The 23861-nt window shown below is 41.2% G+C and overlaps 1 protein-coding gene across 1 annotated transcript in view; it reads right to left on the bottom strand.

The window, feature by feature from the left end:
* Positions 1–23861, bottom strand: part of akt3a (v-akt murine thymoma viral oncogene homolog 3a) — a 448680-nt gene that overhangs the window by 111268 nt on the left and 313551 nt on the right. The window contains exon 3 of the mRNA XM_028820998.2: positions 15760–15885. Coding sequence (XP_028676831.2) covers positions 15760–15885 — 126 coding nt within the window. The remainder of the gene's footprint in view (positions 1–15759; positions 15886–23861) is intronic.

Here is a 23861-nt window from a genome sequence, read left to right on the forward strand (position 1 = left end):
CGCCATGCTGTGGTTCACTTCGGGTCCAAAGCTGTTCTTATGCAAAGAGTACTCGGGCCAAATAACATTCTATTAGGGAAATACTTTAAGTATGCATTTCAGAATTGAATTATACGGTGCTTTTGGTCATTTCGTTAAGCGGGATCCCTACAAGTTGTGCCATTTTCACTTATTTCACTTATTTAAAATCCTTAAATTGTTTGAAATTTGGCATGTGCTGTTCCTGCGCTTCACAAAAGAGTGTGATGTTTTATTGTCTTATATTATGTTGTACCGAACCATGTTACATGATATTGTATGGCATCACGTCGTGAAGAATTCCTGGGGGAGTTCTTGTATTGTTTCCTCATTTATCGTATCAGCAGGCCAGAGGTGTACGGTCCTCAAAGACACTCGGGTGAATGCTGTAATACCACGGTTTTCAAACTGTGGTACACGTACCACTGGTGGTACTTCAAGTCATGCCAAGTGGTACTCGTGTGGTCCTTTATTTTCCACGAATCGATGTTGCTAGAATGCCAATATGTTGCATGTAATCATATATAGTATAAGTATACTACTGTAAATGCCTGGAAGACTCCAAGCCGGCTTTTATTAGCGCGGGCAACCATTTCCTTAATTAGTTTAATGTCACTTTAACGTCATAGTTATAGTCATTATAGTGATTTTAGTGACTTTTTCTTCAAAACAACATGGGAGTAAATTAACGATTCATTAACAGTGGTACTTCAGTTTACTGGTCCTCGCGGAGTGGTACTTGTTCAAAAAAGTTTGAAAACCGTGGCTGTAATACACGTTCTTGTTTCTCCACTTGCATAAGCGGACTGCACTAAGGCCAGGCACATGGTGGGGAAGTGGACCCGTCGCCCCAGCGAGGTAATCAGGGTGAACTGTTTCTTCATGAAGTCCCCGTGGACATTAGTGTTTAGTGTGCCAGATATCTTGGCAGGGTTGGCATCAGGCCACTAAAAATCAAAAATCACACTGAAACCTATAAAATGTAGACCCCCACATAGAAGTGGGAAAAGATTAATGTTTACACCTGACCTTTTTAATTACTTTCAGGATGATTCAACCATATTTATTTATTTTTTGTGTGGTTTCAATTCTGGTTTAGTCTTCATAAACGGATGAAATAACAACAATAAGTATATAACCTGCGCTAAGACCGCCAAAGGTCATGTCAAAATATAATCTCTGATAAACACAATGTACCAAAACAACAACTCTGCTAAATCACCCTGCCCGTGCGCCAGCTGACTCCTAAAACAAAGACATTAAAAAATTCTGTGACGTCACATTTGCTCACTGGGACCGCCGATAGATAGATAGATAGATAGATAGATAGATAGATAGATAGATAGATAGATAGATAGATAGATAGATAGATAGATAGATAGATAGATAGATAGATAGATAGATAGATAGATAGATAGATAGATAGATAGATAGATAGATAGATACTTTATTAATCCCATTAGTTTGGATATTTCTATAATGTGAGCCACTTGGCGGAGATTAAAATGGCAGCCTTGTGCCTAACAGTCCAATTCCTTGCTTAGTCTTTTTGGTACCAGGACCCACTCCACCCCCCACCCCCCCACCATACAAGTGTCTTAGCGACCCACCAAGCTTCTCCCCTGACAAATCGAGAGCTCGGTAGCCCCCATGGTGTATCGAGCATGACTATTAGAGAAACGTGCACCCCTTGGGGAATTGAGCACAAATCGTCCGAGTGGGTGAGGGGAGGGTTCTAACAGAGTGGGGGGGTTTGGGGGGGTTCAGTGTGAATTGTTAGAGGGGGAGGGGTACTCATTGAGGCAACAACTTGGAAGGAGTCCCACTCCTGACCCACCACCGATATAAACGACAGCAAGTCGCAATCCACTGGTGGCAGGAGCTCAGTGGTCGAGAAACTCTGCTCTACACCATACACTGCCCAGTATGCCATGTCTGATCAGAAGGTGAGGTTGGGTGGTGGCGGTCGTGGGTGGGTTGTATCTTTGTTGCCCTCAAGCAAAACAAGAAACTCACTTTTATGAACTGCTTCATGCACTCCTGGTCAGTATGTGAAAAGTGCACGTATTTTCATTGATACTTTTGAGTTTTACTTCAGTGTAAGCAGTAGGCGTTTAGTTGGCCTGCCGAGTGCCAAAAAGAAAGGCATGACATGCTGACCTCTAAAGAAACAGCACTACGACCTTGAGGCCTCTGCAAGAAAGACTCCGGCAGAATCCTCCGTCAAACAGAATGCCTTGTGCTTCACTCCTCTGATCAAATCGTAGGAAAGAGCGCAGCAGCAGCAGTATGCAACTTGGAGTCTGTGTGGGATGGAAACAAAGAGTAACTACAGACAGAAGATAAATTTAGAGGTTGTCGTCACACACATTCCTTTACATTTTGGAAGAAGACGCCCAATTAAAAGTAAAGCAACAATCGAACCAAAAGTGTCTCGGTCAGAAACTTTGAGCAAAATGCTGTTCACACTTTACATTATTGAGCGTAACTTCTTCATGGTGTGGGTAGCTCTCTAATCTGAGCAGTGTGTAGGGTTAAAAGTTGGAGCCGGCATTTTCAGTCCCCTCTCTTGTCTGTTTTTGCCAGCAGACCATAACGTCCCAAGCAGGTGGCGAGAGGTGCCAAAGCTTTTCAAGGGTTAGTTTTGTCAAGTGGGTGGTCTCCAGGACAGTGAAGACACCATGGGCTTTTCACACTAGGATACTAAAATACGACATGAAGTGGCACAACTTCCAATCAGTTGAGGGGCACAAAACAATCCAGGCTTGTGTAGCTTCCTAGCCGTCCCCCACAGCTCCGCCCGCGTAGTAGTGAAACGGGACAAACTTTAAAAGTCAATAAACAAACAGGTATCGCTGGCTAATTGGAGGCAAGTTACGCTCCAAAACACAGAGGTAGGCCGACTCGAACGGGCTCCCCACTCATGACGTCACGCTTCCCCTCCCCTCGGCCCACAGCCTCTGTCTCAGTTTAGTGCGAATATATCACTCCTGCAAGCGAACTATGATTCTTAGTGCAATGAGTGGAGTCGCAAAATCAACCGGAATGTTCAAGCAAATTCTAGAAAAAAAGCCAGATCGAAATCCGTTAAGTAGTTCTCTCATTCGCTAGCTAAGTGGATGTAAGACACACCCCGAGGCTGGCACGTGAGTAAGGAGGGCCCCACATCGCTCCCCTCAGTCCGCTGCATGTCTCTCAGATTCACACAAATAAATCGGTACCGCAAGCGAACAATGATACATAGCGCAATGAGAAAGTCGCAAAATCAACCGGAATGTTCAAGCAAATTCTAGAAAAAAAAATCTAAATCCGAGAAGTACAGGCAGGCAGGCAGACATTGGATTGTGTATAATTATATATATATATATATATATATATATATATATATATATATATATATATATAGAGCGAGAGAGAGAGACAGATACGCAGTAGTAACATCCCTTGTAGAGCATTTTATACAAGATTACAATTGATTACAATTAACGTGTGCCGATTTGTGCACAAGCAATGCCAGAAAAACAACGGAAACCATTTTAAAATAGATTTTAAATTTACTGCACAATGCAACCAAAACGAAAACAAAAACCTACTCCTCACCGATCTGGCCTTTTATGTTTCGCATTCTTCTTTTCGTTTGAAGCAATATATTGGCAAAAATGAGTGGGTAGATATATATATATTTTTTTTTTTTAAGAATTCTTTTCCAGCAGTTTATTTATTTATTTATTTTTTTAATTTACAGGACTAGGAATTGTAGAAAGGCGAGGCAAGAAGGGCAGCATCAACAAGAGGTGTGCAGCAACAGCGACTGGATCGATTTAAAGACTCTTTGGATAGAAATATGACATCAACACTGGAAGAACATGCAGACTGCTCAGGCAAGTCCGAAAGTCCTAACAGAACTACCATACTAGCCAAGATCTGCTTATTCAGAGTCGACATCATTAAAAGTAAAAAAAGACTAGCAGGTATTCTGTGAAGAGTGCCCGTCACTTGCCTTATGCAAAGCCCACCTTGGGCTGCCGACAGCTGGAATAAAGCACACCTAACAAATGGCCGTAGTGTAGTAAGTTTCTTTGTGCTTTATCATCACTGAGAAATGTACCACAATTCCTTTATTCATTTGAATGTTACATAATTTTTAAAAATGTATTTTGCATTGCCTCTTAAATCCTTCAGATGCTTTTTGTAACTATGGGAGAAATCTGTGAACAATTTTTATTTATTTATATATATGAGCATCAAAGGCAACCATTACTGTTGCCATAGCTGCAGAAACCCTAATACCAAATGCTTTGTCCACGTTTATATCTATATACAGTAAATAAAATCATAAGTTGTCTGTCTGCCTGTTTGCCAATCACATAAAAATGGCTGAACTCATTTTTAACAAATTTTGCTTGTGTTTTTCCGGAGGTCCAATTTAATAAATTTGCTGTATGTGATGGAAGGTGCAAACCAAAAAACAGTGCCGACATGCAGGCTCCAATTCCCATGGGGTGCAGGAGTGTGCCGAGGCTGATGGGAGGACATTGTTTCAGTGTGCACAAAGTTTTGTAACGGCCAACGTGAGATATAAGACCCGAGCGTGTTTTGTTGTCAACTAATTTGGATAAGAATTTTATTGTCTCTCTAGACTACAGCTTCTGAGAAGAGCCAAGATATACTAGACACTCAGAACGCTTACACGCACACATCATGGCTGCCACGCATTCTCAGAGCTCTTTTGATGCATCCTCTGAGCATGTCGACAGAAACCAACACAACGTATGAGCGAGTTGCAGCACCAGTAAAAATGTGGGTGGCGTGTCTGTTCAAGTTTTGGTACCTGATGTCAGCATCGTTGTTAACTATCAACATCTCCACAGTGACAAACGTGCCTATCAGAACAGCTGGCATCAAATCGGCAGCTCTTTGAAAGTGGATGTGGAAATGTGAAAGACAAAATGGAAGTAAATTCGAGACAGATATGTCCATGCAAAGCGGAAAATGTCCAAGAAAAGAAGTGGGGATTCGGCCTTTTGCAAGATTACACAGTGTGACGGCAAGCCGCACTGCAACTCCAACAGGATCAACGTGTGTGCTGCGATGTCTGATGAATCGTTCGATGTGGTGAAGCAAATCATCAATCAGCAATATCCCCCATCATAATGACACGAGAAATTTAAAAGACCTCACATACCATTTTCATGTCTTTTTTTGCACCTTCGCAACAGCATCAGAATGACAAGAATTTTTATCTTCAACATCTTTCTTCCCTCAAGTCACAACACAGCGACACTGGATGTTGTTGATGATGTCTCACGCAAGTATAGTCAGTGCACTGCTTGCGTAGCAGCAGCATCCGCATTGCATAGCATCACGTATATCCTGGCTCTACGAGGACGTCATTTTCCGTCATTGTGGGCTGTGTTTAGATGTCTTGAATTTACAAAAGACAGTTTTTCCCAGTTTATACTCATCTGGACCCTTAGCTGAGAAATACACCAGTCCAAAAGGGGATTTACGGTTTTACCAAACTTTCAAGGAGCTTTTGTGCTTCCTTTCAACTCCCTGAAAAAACGTTTAAAACTCCAAAACACCCCTTTTAACTGAGTTTCGCAGTTTCAAAATCGTACATGAAACAAAAGGTTAGCATCAATTTCCCAGAAATATCTGCGAAAGGAAGCTCGGCTGTTTCACTCGCTATTACCAATTATTTTATGATGTTATATTATAAGAACATTTAGAAAATAGGGTGGCTGGATTGATGGATATTACAACATTACCAACAAAGTGTACATCGGGCTGCCAGACAAGGACAGTGGCAGTCTGCTCCATGTTTGTCAAACACTGCACTGCATAAACGTGACAACAACTCTGACATGAACTCATGACACTACATTTTTTACCAAAACCTTATATTTTTGAAAAAACCCATGCTAGTTGACACCTGCCTATTGTCAGTTAAATGTAATAATGACGCTACAATGAAATGAAATGAAATTCGATTTTTAATGCATGCCGAGTCTCTGCTCAGAATGTTTAGAAAGAGAACAACAGAGGACGGCATTAGTAACTTTTAGGCATTTACTTCAGTTATGATGAGGCAGTTATAATTTTAGACTTTGATGCCGATACAACATTGTGATTTACAGCAATTTTTAATCAACATCGAATATGTCAACTTTAAATCATCTTTAAAACATTACTGAATACCACCACCGGTGCCAAGACCTGCAGCAATGCCTTTGAACCTCAATGCTCCAAGTGCCCTCCTGTAGATGGTGTTATGACTGGGAAACCCAAAAGCACTTCCAACAATGCCCACTAGAGGGAGGAACCCAGTCAAAAACCCTTGCCAGATAAGACATAAAAAGGTCACATTTATAAAAGATTTATTATCACAAAGATGTGCTACAAGTACATGAAGCTCTGAAAAGCACACACGGCAAAAAGGAGTTGCCAGCAAAGGCAATCCAAAACTAGAGCAAAATGGCCACAAATTCAGTGATTCAAAGTAGCAAAAAGCACAGCAAAACCACAAGTAATACTCACCAACTTCCTAGCTCAACCTGCTGCGTGTTTTCATTACCTTCTAATTTCAGTTACACGAGGTCACCAAGGTGGTGCCCCAGCACTTTAAAGTAGTTTTGGTCTCCTATTTGCAATAGATAGAAATGTATTTGTAACCAGATGGAAATTCGGCTTTTTACAGAAGCGCTTTAAATAAATAAATATGTAAATAAATAGATAAATAAATAAATTATATACATTATACTAGGGGGCTCTGCCCCCTGCTCGCTTACGTGCTAGCCACTTCGCAGATATGCTGCTCGCGTATGAGGAAGCGGATGTACAATACATTGTTACTTATTGCTAATTTTGACCTGAAATATTGTGTGGGTGTTATTCGTTTATCAGAATTCATGTGTTTCATATTATACGACCATCCTGTTTCACCTGTTTTATCAGGGAAAAGCAAAGGAAAGAGTAGAGGATCGGAATGAGTCAAATTACTAGACAGAAATGACGAATCATGCTTTGCTTTTGGATAAACACGAATATCAATTCTGTCTTCAATAATTCCACCTTTCGAAACTATTATCGCCGACAGTTCATCACATTAGTTTATTATAAATACGACCAGGATCTTTCAGATTCATATAGAAATCCAGGAAAACTTCTTTGTCCATATTTTGCAGATGAATTTTGTGTAAAGTGCGATACAAATCCATACATCCAAAAGTATCTATTATTGCCTATAGAATTTATAATATGTCCAATCGTTTAACTCTTTCGATTCTATGTTGCATTGCTTCTCCATGATCATAAATATAAACCAGGACCACAGATTCTCATAGCGAATGGTCCTGAATTGTGTAAATCTACGTTTTGAGCACTGAATGATACTTACGCGAACAGATTATTGTAGACTCGGATATTTTGCCTGTAGTGTTTGTGTATTTCACTTTTACCAAACAACAAACCTTTTAATTCTCGCGGATGGATACACCTCTTCATTGGGAAGAAACACTACTTATCACTGATGGCAACACAAATTAGACGATCTACAAGTCTCCAACTTAAACTTTAAAGCCGAATAATATCTACATACTTCTGTCATATCACCTATGTCCATATATTTGATCTCTTTTCGCTGTTCCATTATTTCACCAAGTAATAATTTGTTTGTTAGTGCTAATGTGATCTTTAATATCAGTTTTTTGAGACTTTCGAATTTTAGTACTTTCATAATCTCTAACCTGCTCTGCATGTGTATTGCGCCAACGTTTTTGGACCTCTTTACGACGTTCTACTTTGTCATCTACTCTTTGTCTTTTATATCCAACCCCACTTGGACCCGCTTGGTTTTCAACTCCACTTGGTTCAGGCTGATTATTACTTTCCTTATTTTCCGAATTTGCACTTAGATTATTATTGTTATTTTTTGAATTATTTTCTCTCCAGTGCTTTTGGGCCTCTTTTCGATGTGCCGCCCTTTCTTCTTCGCTTAGTTGTTGACATGTCATGCAGAACGTATAAAATTATTGTGCAAAAAAGGACTACAATGAAGGAAACGAATAGATTGTATAGCTAAAATTACTGTCCAGGAAATCTTCTTTAAAAGGATGAAATTGAGGACTTTTCATAGACGACTTAAAATGAGGAAAACGTAAAAATGTATAAGAGCTGAGAGAGCAAAAACTGTGTCTGACAAAAGCATTCACACAAATGAGAGCTGAGTGGACCGTGGGCAGATTTGAAAATGGTTGAGAGGAGGGCGGGACTTGACAAAATCTCTTGGCAAAAGTCTTGTCTCAAGATTTTCTTTAATATTATATTATATATATATATATATATATATATATATATATATATATATATATATATATATATATATATATATATATATATACACACACACACACACACACAGACACACAATGGGGTCTGAACACACACCAGAATGACTAAAAAGGAAAGCATTTTTAAAATGAAAGAAAACAATATAGATCATAACTGTCTGTAAAGACTATTGAAACACTTTCTAAAATAAGATTTAAGAAGGATGAAGTAAGCCAATGGATTATCTTAATGGCTGTAACTGGGATGTTATTTCAAGAGTAATTTTCAGTCAAACAAAGAAAGGGAAGAATCTGAATTGCAGCACTTAACAAATCCCAAATCTAAAAGATGATGTTATATCATGATCCTGGTACCATGGAAGTATTGCATTTTGATCGTCCCTGGAAATCAATCCCCCCGCCAAAGAGTACAAAATGTTGAACCTCCCACCTTTAAGTAGCTCCGCTTACAGTAATTCTCTTCTAGGCACTGCTAACGACTTTATTTCTGCTTTAAAAATCGAGAGAAACACTAATGAGAAACATGCAATTGAAAGCTCTATTTTCATGCAGAAGCAGGTGAACATCAGACGTGCTGTAGTTCCGGACCAAAAGCAGGGCTTTTTGATTTATTGCAGGACCTTTTAATGCAAAAATACCACTGCATCTCAGGGCAACTCGTTAAATGGGCTGAAAAGCTGAAATGAAACTCCCTGGGCCACTTAACGAACTCCTGGCACACTGGGCCTAACAACGGTTCCTGATGTGTAAGGACAGCTTTTGGAATAAAAGACACAAAGTCTTTGCAACCGCTGAGGTCAACAAATGAGCCAAGGCACAAGCTTGTGCGCGGCCTACTGCTGAATGTGGTGTGTAGCTAATTAGTTTTAGGCCAGAACTCTGCTAGAGTTAGTTATACAACATCTCAATACTTTAAATGTGGGATTGTCCAAAAAGCTGGTTTGGACCACTGCTAAATGTTACTTGTAACCCTGCAGGCAAGTACTGTAATTTCAGTCCTCATATCAACAGATGTGGTTCAGATATATTTTTTCCATTTATTATTTCTAGCCATCTGTTCTGAAGTCTTGGGCTTGGCCATGGATACAGGGCCAATCTTAGCCTTTGGAATATTCCATTCTGATGTAGTTGTTGAAAGTGGTATTGCTTTGCTGAGAAACCCAATATGGTTATCCTGGCATGATATATAGCTGTCCATATGTTCTGTGAAAAACAAAACTATATTAAAAAGAGACAATGAGAGAACTGTAATCTTTAGAAGAAAGATACCAATGAGCTCAAAATGTTATCCAGTAAAAGGAGTTCATAGAATTACTGCATGTTACTATCCACTTAGACATTTCTGGCTCTTGGTGACTGAATGAACAATAAATGACCGAGGCTGTTAATGATTATCTTAGTTGTGGTTGAGCAGCTTTCACAATGTGATCCTTCTCTCTTGTATTTTGTTATCCTCTTTTGGCTTTCCCAAGAATTCCGTTGCAGCAGACTTACAGTGTACCTCTTTCCTCAATTAAGAGGATTAATTAAGATATATGGTTGCTATCCAGTGACCTCAGATGAAGACTGGACTCCTTCAGGTGTGTCTCTTCAGAGAATCCTTGGGTACCACTGGTTTGACTTTGTGTTGCTCATGGAGTCCCAAATGAGGCACATTACTTGCATTGTGAGGGAGCGCCAGTTACCACATTACGGCCATGTCGCGAGATTCCCTGAGGGTGATCCGGGTCATTATTGGGGACCAGGCGTGGCTGGACCAGGCCAAAGGGACGCCCACGTAACACCTAGCTGCAGCAGATAAAGAGTCATTTCCGGAGGGTGGGACTGGACTGCGTGTCCACCTGGGGGGTTGCCAACCAGGATCCTGAGCTGTTTCGTCGTGTGGTGGGTCTGTCAACGCACTGTACCAGTGCATGGTCCCAAACCTGACCTAACCTTAATTAAGAGCTGGCAAGTGAGAACTTCAAGGTGATGTACACTGGACACATTCACATAGACTGATCTTGTTATCAAAGAAAGAAGAGTCCAGTCATGGAGAAATGCAGTATCAAGCTTGGGCAAGCTAATTAAATTTAATAATGCTGCAATGAGGAAAAAAGCCAACGGGGTTAAAGCACTGGCCTTCCCTTGAGCAACATGCAGCTGCGACCACCAGGAAAGAATCCATCCATCTAACCAATTCCCAAATCCTCTTATCCAGAGCAGGAGTATGGGGAAGCTGTACACTATCCCAGCAAGCACTGGGAGCAAGGCAGGAACAATCAACCCCTGGGCAGGGTGCTAGCCCAACTCAAGGTGAACACATACCACCAGAAGCCAACTGAGCCTCGCCAATCCACCTAACCTGCATGTGTTTGGACTGTGGGGGAACATGCAAAGTTCACTCAGGGGGCACCTGTTCTCCTTGTTGTGAGACAGCAGCACTGTCCCACCATGTTGCCCCCCTCTAGAAAGCAGACATTGTCAATTATTTTGCTCTCTGTCGCCCAAACATAGATGATGAGCATAACGCATGAAACATTTGAGAAGTTATTCCTGAAGAACAATGGTGAATGGACAAAGATTAAAACTCATTTTTGGAGAGAGACAAAACTTTGTTAGAATATAGTTTATTAGAATTTAATTTACCGTTACTGTGGTTAGAACTTACCATTAATCTAAATTGAATTCTGGGTAAGAAATATAACTTAGTTTTCCATTGTACTTAACTGAACCTTTCAAACCAACTTAATTTCTTCAATTTAAAACACCAATAAAAATGGTGCTTTACTGCGGTACCTTTAAAAGCCTACTGTAGCTGCTGCACTGAGGCTTCACTTTGTCTAGCCATTCAACAGTTTATTTTAAACCTACCACAGAAAACTGCGATGGTGTCCACCAAAATTAGGCTTTTATTTTTTAATGTCATGTGCACAATAACCCACAGCTTCTTCCAAGTCTAAAAGCTCTCCATTGTTTCTTTGTGATGTGCTCCTCTACTGCAGGTCAAAGTCGAAGGCTCACGTTTGTGTCTCCTGCTTGGATTTTCTTTGTCATTCTGGATGACCATTTTCAATACTCTGTATACTGGCTTCATTTGTTCTTCCTGTCTCTTTTTAGTATGGTAGAATACCCAATAAAACAAATTTATGAATGTTCTTAAAAATAAAAAAAATAAAAAAAGATTTTGAGAAATATCAGACTTGTTTAGTCAAAGGCATTAAAGAGATATACTGTACAGCCTTTCACTTTGGAAATTCTGCCATTACATCAGACAGAGCACTGAGCAATTCTGTTTGGTTAAGCATTTTACTTACCCAGAATTCCTGAGTAGCCAGACATGACTGCAACTCCATTGACTCCTTCGGTTTTACTGGTTACTAAAGTTCCTGTCACATGACATGACTTTTCCAGTTGCAGACTTCGACTGCACAATCTTAAGAGAGTCCGAGGCCGTCGTGGCACGCTCTCGTCACGGGTAATCTTGTAGTATTTTGAGTCTTTACAAGATAAGGAGGATAGCCACGGACCTGTTGTCGATGAGTTTGTACGAGGGACGTTCAAAAGGTTTCCGCCCTTTTTTCAACTCTATTTATTAAGAATTTCAAAAACAAATGACATCACTTTTCTACATACTCACCTTCCTTTAGGATGCCATTTTTCCAACACCGTACCCACTTTTAATGCCATCAGCAAAAAATGTTTTTGCTTTCACAATTTCCAACGAAAATATAAAAGTGCGGGAACTTTTTGAACATCCCTTCTATGACTAGTAGTGTGATTATCCATCCATCCATCCATTTCCCAACCCGCTGAATCCGAACACAGGGTCACGGGGGTCTGCTGGAGCCAATCCCAGCCAACACAGGGCACAAGGAAGGCACCAATCCCGGGCAGGGTGCCAACCCACTGCAGGACACACACAAACACACCAAACACACACACCAAGGCCAATTTAGGATCGCGAATACACCTAACCTGCATGTCTTTGAACTGTGGGAGGAAACCCATAGGGGAGAACATGCAAACTCCACGCAGGGAGGACCTGGGAAGTGAACCCGGGTCTCCTAACTGCAAGGCAGCAGCGCTACCACTGCACCACCGTGCCGCCCCACGATAGTGTGATTATTTATTTTTTAAATATTTCTAAGACAAAAGATATGGTTGTGGATCTTGGGTGATCCGCTCCTTCCACTGCCTCAGCTTTAATTAAAGGAGAGGACAGTAGAGATGGTAATGGAGGGGAAACATTTGGGGATGATCTTTGATTACAGACACAACAGATCTGTAGGAAGGGGCAGACGCTGCTTTTCTTTTAACATGGACAATGCCATAATGACATTGTTTTAGGAGTCCATTATTGAATCTGTTGTTACATTTGCTCTTAAAACCAGCAATGATGCAAGAAGCTGAGTGAGACATGGCCAATAAAGAGAGGCTGGATGTGGCAGAAATGAGAACGTTGAGATGGATGTGTGGAGTTACAAAAAAAAAAAAAGGACAGAATGAGAAATGAGACAATCAGAGGTATGATAAAAGTAGGAGAGACGTCTAAGAAAGTACAGGAAAGTAAGTAGAAGTGGGATGGACCTGTGATGAGGAGAGACAATGAAGATGTGGGTAAAAGAGTGATGGGAATGGAAGTCCAGGGGAAGAGAAAGCAAGGGAGGAAAGGGCACAAATGGTGAGGAGGTGCGGGAGCGAGCTCTTGGGAGAAGGCTAATGATGCATACCAGCTTAACACAGATGTGGGAAAAGACGAAGAGGAAGAAGTAGTTACATTTGCTTTTATATGCTGATTTGGCAACCTCAGCATTAAGAATATAAACCATCTTTGCAACATTGTAAAAGTTGGCAGTAAAATTACTGGTTCACAGCAGACCTCTGCCACTGAGCTCCATCACAAACAGGTTAGAAAGAGGGCTGACTCAATTCTGTCAGACAGACGCCATCCTCCTTTTAATAAATACATCTCAGCTGTTGCCATCAAACTACAGTTTTAGATTTCCAAGTGTAAAGGGCAACTGATTTCAGAACTCTTTAAGCACTCAGAATTGTGCCACTTGTAGGGATGCTGCTAAATGATGACTTTGTGTACTGTTAAAGAGTGCTTATTCTTCTTTGTGCTAATCTTCAGTGTGTGTTTATATAAGATGACACTTGTTGTGAGTCATTGTATCTTTAACTGGATCTGTGTAACAATGCTTTATGCTTTTGTACTTTTCTGCTGCAAACTAATTTCCCTCAGAGATAATAAAAAAGTCTACCTAACCGAACCTAATCTGAAAACCCCAGTGAGTTGGGTTAACCAGTCTGCAACTTGTCTGATTTTGTCTCAAGTCAGAGGGGTTGACTTGTGTGCATGAGAGAGTGGACAACCAATGAGCACTATCCCGGAAAGGGCAATGCATGTAATTCAGCTACGAGGAACAGCAAAACACGGGTGTAGTGCACCTCGCAAACAGAAGAGATGCTCATGTGTCTGATGTCACGTGTTTTACACAGAACAACAGAATGAAGTCAAGTTTAAGGCTACACTTGAAAAGCCTCCATACAGCACCTGCTCTGTCAGATGGCAAAAACGTGAAACCGCTGAAAAGTTGTCTAGGGAGTCTTCTAATTTGACATCCCTTGTGATTTCAAGTCGCATGATCCGACATCCCCTCTGTCGCCAAGTCTGACATCTCCTCTGACTAGAAGTCGTATCAGGGGACGGCGGCTTAAAGTGAGCGGGGAGACCATTGAGTACATATGCCCTGCTTGACTCTACATTAGCAGTAAGGGTTTGGTTATCGATGACTACTAAAAGATTTGAACTGAGCATCCTAATGAGCCACCAGTAAAATGGCAACACTTAGGGCTCATTTATACTTCATGCTCAGAACGCATACCTGCATGCATCATGGCTGCCACGCATTCCCAGCATTCATTTGACATGTCCTCTGAGCAGGTCCTCAGAACTTAACGCGACGTGTGCGCAAGTTGCAGTACCAGCAAGAAGTCGGGGGGCACAGTGTGCTAAATGTTGGAATGTGACGTCAGAGTCTCTGTTTACTGTCTTCATGTGACAGAAAGCCGCTATGTGGATCCTATGAGATCGGTGTGCGCACTTCAATGTTTGATGAATGGTTCGATGTGGTGAAGCAGAATGCCGACATACAGATGTATTCGTGGTGCTTTTATATTCAAGCGTCACATATTCCCGATCGTAATGACACGATACGTTTTAAAAGTCTCGCATACCATCTTCTGTGACGTCTTTTTTTTTCTAGTGCTTCCTCCGGTCCCGACAGCAGCGGATCGCCAGCAATAGATCGCCACACAGAACACATTAAATGTATGATACTCCAACTCTCTGCACATTTAGAATCCTTAGATTTATACTTGATATCACTTTCATGATGAAATGTAATGAAGTGTGTATGTTACATTTTACAGATAAATTGTTAATTTCATTTAAATAATGACTACTGTTAATAATTACACACATGGAGGTGACACGGTGGCAGAGCGGTAGCACTGCTGTCTCACAGGGAGTCACATCGCTGGTATTCCCTGCCTGGAGTTTCCATGTTTTCCTGCTGGGTTTCCACCGTGTGCTTCAGTTTCCTTCCAAAGATATGCAGATTTGGTGACACTAAAATGACGCTGGTGTGGGTGAGTGCTTGTGTTCACCTTGCGATGGGATTGTTTCTGCCTCGTGCCCAATGCTAGCTAGAATGGACACATCCCTGGATTGACGGATTTAATCATTAAACATCCTTTTCAGAGATATTGCGGTAAGGTGTCATCGGAATTTAATGGGTGTTCCAGGCAAATCATAACACAGAGAAGCCGAACCTGTTCTCACCGTGATAATATCTCGCACTGCCACCTGCTGGATTCCTCCAGATTTATGTAAAGTACACGCGCAAGTATAAACAGTACAACGCTTGCGTAGCAGGAGCGTCCGCAAAGTAAAAGTGAAGTATAAACCCGGCCTTACAAGTTAGCAAAGTATGCTTGTCACACAAGAGAATGGAGTTAAAGATACTTAGGAGAACAGGATATGTTCTCCAAGGTGCCAAACTCAGAATTTGACCTCTGTTAATGCTTTTTGCACGCCATCTTATAGCAGCAGTAAGAACTTCCACAAGAGGTCAACCCGCAGTAAAACAGTCTTTGTTGCAGTACCATAAGACATTTTCTTGGGCAAGACTGCACTTCATGTGAATAAATATTGGCAGTGTGAAAGATCAGAACTACACGGTCTCAAAGGATCGGCCAAGGTCAAGTGTTCTTGCTAAAACAAACGACAATGTCACCAAAGGTAAATCTCCAGGACAGCATACAAGATCCAGGACCCATTTGAATGAATACGTACATATAAATACATTTTTTTTCCAGCTTTAAGAAGTAAAAGTCTACTTACTTGCCACTGAAAAGTTGTTCAAGGGGTATGGCAAATCTGCATCTTGCGGCTTTTCTTTGTATCCTATGAAGGAGCCGTCCGTTTTCAAAAGGAAGTATCGTGGTCTCCAGTTCTTGATATACTCTCCTGGAAGAAGAAAAAAAAAAAAAATACATAATAGGTCGTACATTTATATCTGACAAGATGTGTTTTGTATCCCAAACTGAAATTACTGCATTTACAGAACATGACAGAATAACACAAACAGATTTATAAATAAACAAGAAGATGAATTGTTCACTTCTCTGCCGAATCGCCCGTGAGGTCAAACAGCTTCCCTACAAGGGTACCCAGCAGCCAACAATTAGAACAAACAGGCTGCACTCTCTCAACAGTCGTAATCTTCAAATTACACATTACAGAAATCCGTATGCCCCGCTAACTAAATTTAAAAACATCTGCCGATTCCAAATGAGGAACAATTTGGTATTTAAGGTCACTGAAGGAAAAGGCTGTGTGATGCAAAACATCAGTGAGTTTCCAAAACAAGTCTCTTTGTAGGAAGAATGAGCTTATCCTAATTAAAAGTTTGTGAATGTTTTAAAAAATATTTAAACAGCCAAAACTGGATAGTAGTCATGCTATGCTAATTCTTCATTCCACATCCTCCACATCTTGTGAAACTTAGTGTATGATATTCAGACTACAGCCACTGAACGAATGTTTGCCACATAAATGACCCTCAAAAGCTGATGTGATAGGGCCATTGTAGCTTAAAGGAGACATTTATACCATATACATAATATGAAACTTTAAAATGTATGTACTTTATGTTTTTACTTACTCCATGGCAGGTGCCATAACTGGCAAAATCAATATTCTTCCTGCCAAATCGTTAAAATATACCGTCCCAGGTACAAATTCCAATTCTCATTCCCAGAATCTCCCAACGCGGGTCAGATGATCAGGTCTGTACAAGTAAAGCACCAAGTGCCCAGGTCATCTGCCACCACTGACTTATTTTGTGACATCACTAAACTGCTTGGCCTCACACCCCAGCTTTGAGCTCCACCACTGTCTCCATGTGTTATTTCAATATTTTAGATTCAAATTTAGTTACCTAACAACTCACTGGAAAATCAAAGGTGGTTTCACATTTCTGCAAGTTTGAGCATTAGTAAATTAAAGGATATGTTTGGGTTTTTAAATTGTAATATTTTTCCACATCCCACAACCTTGCATTAAAAATGTCTTCCCACATACTGTGGTCAAGAGTACACCAAACCAAACGTGAAATAAAAGACTTAAAAGTTACCTTAATATCAGAAACAATGATGAATTCAAAAGTAAACAACTGGCCAGTCTAAAAATCCTGTTTTATTGCAATTTCTTGAAGGAAACGTCCAGCCCTCTACATACAATAAGTGAAACACTGAGACGGATAGCAGGCTGCTTCAGAGAGCAGGTTTGAAGTAGTTACCACCAAAGACCCCACAAAGCCAACTGCAGATCTCTCCAAAGCTCTTGACCGGAGCCACACTGAGCTCTCTATTTGCGTTCTTTCACAGGGCTTCAAAGACACCTTTCAAAGAAAATCACACGAAGCCTCAGCTCATTCCCACCCTGAGATCACACATTTCAGCAAGGCCTAATCAACGACTGACTTTTCAATCTCTCCCTTCATCTTCTCTATGGCAGCTTTTTTACACCGACTGACTCCTTTCATTTGTTCCCTGCTCTTTGCTTTTCATTTGCACGCCTGATGAAGGCTTTACAACCGCAATGTTGTCTCTTTAGTTTCAGTGTGAAATAACCAGTTACCTTTTTTTTCCTAACTTAAATACATCCACTTGAAAGCTGTCAACATTTCAATGCTTTGATTCACACTTTGAAACTGCAAACATGTCAGAAAAACGCTTATCTGTATTATTTTAGCAAAAATATATTTTTGTCACACTATTTTTAAAGAGGTTTCTTTTCACTTGTCACATCATTCCTTCTCTATACATGATATGTGGATGAAAACCTTGGACCTTGTTATTGCTGAAAATTATTTCTCTAAAGAAGCATTGAGACAAACAACCTCTTACTGTATAATATCAAGTAGCCACATTACCATATTAATAAAACACATTTTAAAATATTTGATATCTCTTGTCCTATGTGTACCTTGGTATCTAAGGCCCTCTTGACAGGTCCAGTGTGTTGCTGTAAAGCCTCGGTCATCTCGAGGCGCCTTTCTTGCCTCCTGTCCATTACAGTACTTCCTATCTTTGAAGGAGACTCTCAGCATGCCTCCTATGCCTTTACTCCTCCTTGTGTATCTTAACGCTCGCACTTCATCTTTCGATTGTATCACCAAAGCCAAACTGACCAATCAGATTGCCCTGATGGACCAGACACACAGCCCATATGGTTTTATTACATCTATAGATAGATAGATAGATAGATAGATAGATAGATAGATAGATAGATAGATAGATAGATAGATAGATAGATAGATAGATAGATAGGATTAATAAAGTATCCTAATGGGAAATTCACATACTCCAGCAGCAGCATAATGATACAAAAACAATATTAAAGAGTAATAAAAATGCAGGTAAAAACAGACAATAAAACTTTGAATAATGTTAACGTTTACCCCCCCCCCCCCCCCCCCCCCGGGTGGAATTGAAGAGTCGTATAGTTTGGGGGAGGAACGAACTCCTCAGTCTGTCAGTGGAGCAGGACAGTATATTTTATATATATATATATATATATATATATATATATATATATATATATACATACACACACACACACATATACAGTAATCCCTTGCTACCCTTGCAACTTTCGCGGCTTCACTCTATCGCGGATTTTATATGTAAGCATATTTAAATATATATCGCAGATTTTTCGCTGGTTCATGGGTTTCAGTGGACAATGGGTCTTTTAATTTCTGGTACATGCTTCCTCAGTTGGTTTGCCCAGTTGATTTCATACAAGGGACGCTATTGGCAGATGGCCGAGAAGCTACCCAATCAGAGCGCGTATTACTTATTAAATAAAACTCCTCAAATATATATATTGTGAGCACGGGGGCTGTTCTCACCCCTAGAGGATACGGACGCTCGTCTAAAAAACGCTGAAAGACTACCTTCACATTGCTCCCTTCCTTGTGGTTGCTTTGTTGCGCGATATGCTTCCCGCACGGTGGTTCGCATACTTAAAAGATCAAACAGCACGTATTGATTTTTGATTGTTTGCCTTTCTCTCTCTCTCTTGCTCTGACATTCTCTGCTCCTGACTGAGGGGGTGTGAGCAGGGGGTCTGTTCGCACCCCTAGAGGATACGGACCCTCCTCTAAAAAATGCTGAAAGATTACCTTCACATTGCTCCTTTCCTTGCTGGGCTTACTTGTGGTTGCTTTGTTGCGCGATATGCTTCCCGGCGGTGCTTCGCATACTTAAAAGCTCGAACAGTACCTATTGGTTTTTGATTGTTTGCTTTTCTCTCTCTCTCTCTGACATTCTCTGCTCCTGACACGTACTCCTTTGAAGAGGAAGATATGTTTGCATTCTTTTAATTGTGAGACGGAACTGTCATCTCTGTCTTGTCATGAAGCATGTTTAAACTTTTGAAAAAGAGACAAATGTTTGTTTGCAGTGTTTGAATAACGTTCCTGTCTCTCTACAACCTCCTGTGTTTCTGTGCAAATCTGTGACCCAAGCATGACAATATAAATAACCATATAAACATACGGTTTCTACTTCGCGGATTTTCACCTTTCGCGGGGGGTTCTGGAACGCAACCCCTGCCATCGAGGAGAGATCACTGTACACCAAATCCAACCTCTGTCTGTCCGCTTTTCACAAGAGAACTACTTTTTTCTGTAATTTGCTTGAACATTCCAGTTGATTTTATGACTTCTCTCATTGTGCTAAGTATCACAGTTTGCTTGCGATACCGATTAATTTGCACAAATCTGAGAGAGAGGCTGTGGACCGAGGAGCCATCCTCACTCACATGCCAGCCTCCATTTGAGTAGCTCTACCTCTCACCATGTGTTGGAGTGCACCTTGCCTCCGTTTAGCGAGCGATACCGGTTTGTTCAACAGACATTATCATCTTGAGATTGTTAAGGAGTGACATTTGACGTTTTTCGGAGACAGATCAGAGCTATGTGTGTTTTAGTGAGTACCTGCTCACTGGCAGACATATCACGGCCATGTGCTCTTCTCCCCACGCAGAGGATGCTTTCGCGTCAGAGCTGAACACGATCAGATACAGTGGCGACGTTTGACGTTGGAGCGTACTGACCTTCCGCTTGGCCAGAATTACATTTTTTTCCCCCATTATTGATTTTTAAAGTTTGTCCTGTTTCACTGCGCCATGGGGGACAGCTGGTAGTACATATTTTTAACTTAAAAGGGACACAATATTAAGCCTCACTACTGAAGCTTACCTGTATGACCCCCGGTTACAACAATGACAACAGAAGGGACAGGCAGAATCAGAGAGAAAGGACAAAACTGACATCCTTTAAGCTCAAGGCGAGGCTCAGCAGTAAAGTAAGCACAGAAAATGGTAAGTTTAGTTAACCAATGAATGCCTCTGCTGCAGAAAGTGGGGCTTATAGTTACCATCGCCTAAAAACTTAAACCTTCCCAGTCAGCAAGCTCATTCTATCACGTGCGGCCACTCTTTGTGTTACGGGTGTGGCCAATTTTCAATCGTGGAGTTCCGGGGACTGGAACTAGGAGCAGCAATCACAGTTGAAAGGACCAAGCTGACAGGTTTCATTACATTAATTTGGTTTATTAATCTTACCAGCAGGGCGGCACGGTGGCACAGTGGTAGGGCTGCTGCCTCACAGTAAGGAGACCTGGGTTCACTTCCCGGGTCCTCCCTGCGTGGAGTTTGCATGTTCTCCCCGTGTCTGCGTGGGTTTCCTCCCACAGTCCAAAGACATGCAGGTTAGGTGCATTGGTGTGTGTGTGTGTGTGTGCCCTGCGATGGGCTGGCACCCTGCCCGGGTTTGTTTCCTGCCTTGCGCCCTGTGTTGGCTGGGATTGGCTCCAGCAGACCCCCATGACCCTGTAGTTAGGATATAGCGGGTTGGATAATGGATGGAATCTTACTAGCCGCGGAAGCACATTGCTTAGAGTTGATGCCTCACAGCTCCTGTCGACTGTGTGGAGTCTCCAGGTTCTTCCCACTTGCTGATGGCTCCATGGCATCTCTTAAACAGACTGCTTTTAACAGACTTCACCGACACCAGTCGTTATGACTAAAGACGAGGGCATGTATCTTTCCTTTAGTAGAGCCGCGATAAAAACGGACTGCATCCAATTTCGTGTTTTTGTCATGTAACCACCCCTCCCCCGTGGTGTAGACACGTTGATCTTTTGTTTCATGTTTGTTGAACCCAGCAGGCCACCACCATAAGCTGCTGGGAGAGAACAATTTCTTTTTATTCCCCCCAATTATAAAAACAGCTTTATTTAACACAAATTTCTAGAGGAACGCATTCCTTTACTAAAAAAAAAAAAAAAGACTAAATCTAAAAAATATCCACATATGCTTTATAGTCCAGTGCTGTTTTAAATGTACCAAATAATCTTTCTTTTATATAGCACCTGTTACAGTAAACCCCAACATATTACAAAGCAAACAGGACTACAACAGAATTTGTAAAATGACAACACAGGTAGTAATAAAAGCAAAATTCCAGAATCAACAATACCTGCCTGCATTAACTGAAAGTGAGTCGTTTCTGTTCAGATGCACTGCCAACATTTAAAATAACAACCAAATAAATAAAACTTCTATTTACTGTATCGCCCCTCGCACGGTGTCTGATAGCAGGATGTCTGCTACATCACAAACTGCATTCAACTGCACTGTATTTGTATTTGTTTTTATCATTCAGTCAAAATCTTAATAGAAACACAACAACAGAAAAAAGAAAGACTTAGGGACTCTTACAAATCTGCCATTAACTGTAACCAATACGTAAAAATCAGAGCAAAAGCATACAAAATACGCTAAGCAAATGTGTCTACATGGAAAGGAAGGTTTTGCAATAAATTCCAAAAGCTCATGACACTTAGAAGGAAAAAAGGGTATTATTATTACTATTTGTTATTATTATTATATTATTATTAGTTTACACTTCAGAAGATGTTATCCACAGCCCGGCCAGTACTTGGATGGGAGACCAACTAGGAAAACATATCAGTGAGACCACCAGGAGCACTTGCCCTGTGGTCTGTGTGTAGATCCCAATGCCCCAGTACAGTGACAGGGGCACTGGGCTGTAAAAATGGTCCTTGGGATGAGACGTAAAACCGAGGTTCTGACTCCCATGTGTTTAGAAAAGACCCCTTTGGTATATTTCAATGACAGTCGAGTGTTTCCCCAGTGTCCGAACTTAACTGCCTACCATACCCTTGTCCATTTTGGGCCCCCTAATCATCCCCTGTTTCTAACTGGCTAACTGTCTCTGTCAACAGCTAACGTGTTGAATATAGCAGCACAAGAATGGCTGCCATCCCATCATCCAGGAAGATGTTCCCCATTGGTGGGAGATGAAGTGGCTCCCCTTTGTCTACGTAGAACACTTTTGAGTATTTTAGAAATGTGCCACATAAACACAATTCATTATTACTGCTGTTATTCTGTTACTGTAACACATATGGCATTTACAAAATCATCATCGGTTGTACTTCAGGGTCCCGAATCACTGAAGTTGTAATTTTCCGTACTGAAAGTCCAATGACAAAAAAGGATTGCGATCTGTGGGGTACTGGGCTACTAGTTCAAGGGGCTTTGTGAATATCTGACCCACTAATAAACACTTTATGGAGAATATCATCACTGATTTAATGTGCTATGTATGATATCCATCCATCCATTATCCAACCCGCTATATCCTAACTACAGGGTCACGGGGGTCTACTGGAGCCAATCCCAGATAACACAGGGCACAAGGCAGGAAACAAACCCCAGGCAGGGCACCAGCCCACCGCAGTATGTATGATATGTGTTCTTAATGTTCACATGAGTTTGGTATTTCGTGTAATTAGATGGGAATTCTTGTATTTGTCTTGTCATCTTGTCAAGATGTGTTATACTAGGAAAATAAAGTATAGGTGTGCCAGGGGGGCCGGTGTTTTGCGTTTTAGGATAATCTAACATAATCTGCACTGTGGCAATTTCTTTTTTTTTGCCTCAAGGCTGTGATATATTATAATGTCTCTGAAGTTATATCTAAATGTCCTATTGGGGGTGGGGGACGACGACACACACACACAAATAAAAATGGGCCCTAATTTGTGTCCAAGACTACAATCTGACACATTTTATCCCATAAACCAGAAGTGTCGAAGTCTGGTCCTGGAAGGCTGCAGTGGCTGCAGGTTTTCATTCTAACCATCTTCTTCATTAGTGAGCCGTTGTTGCTGCTAATTAACTTCTTTTGCTTCAAGTTTTAATCAGTTTGGCTCAGGCCCCTTAGTTGTCTCTTTCTCCTTAATTAGCAGCTGCCACACACATGCGAGTAGGAGACGGCTAAAGGGCCTAAGTAATAGTATAGGGTGGTCCAGATCTAACTATGCAACTTGTAATGCAATGCAGGAAAACAATGCAAGACAAAAGAATTGCTCAAAATATCTTGCAATAAACAAATGCAGAGCAGGTGCTGCCATCTATCGGCAACAAAAATAATTTTCTGTGAATTCTCTATGTAATAAACTTAATAAGTTATAGTGTAATGAAAATTGCATAATTAGATCTGGACCACCCTGTAATTCTATGCCAGACCAGGGGGCGGCAAGGTGCACCGATGGTCTTTCTCAATCCCTTGTAGACCTTTCTTGGGAAATCCCGCACGGTTCCGGCGCCTCCAATGACGCCAGCTTCCGGTCCTGAAGACACCATTTCCGGGTTCCGGCCCTGATGACATCACTTCCTGCCCTGGCCTTTAAAGCCGCCATCTTGCCTCCACATCATCAGTTCTGTTTTGGACTCAGTCTTGTGATCATCTCACAATTATCTCAATTACCTTTTGCAGCCAAAGGACATCATAAAGGTTTGGGGCAGCCACCCGTATGACGTTATTGTGTCGTTCTTGTGAC

Source organism: Erpetoichthys calabaricus, chromosome 15 (assembly GCF_900747795.2).
Source record: "Erpetoichthys calabaricus chromosome 15, fErpCal1.3, whole genome shotgun sequence".
NCBI lineage: Eukaryota > Metazoa > Chordata > Cladistia > Polypteriformes > Polypteridae > Erpetoichthys > Erpetoichthys calabaricus.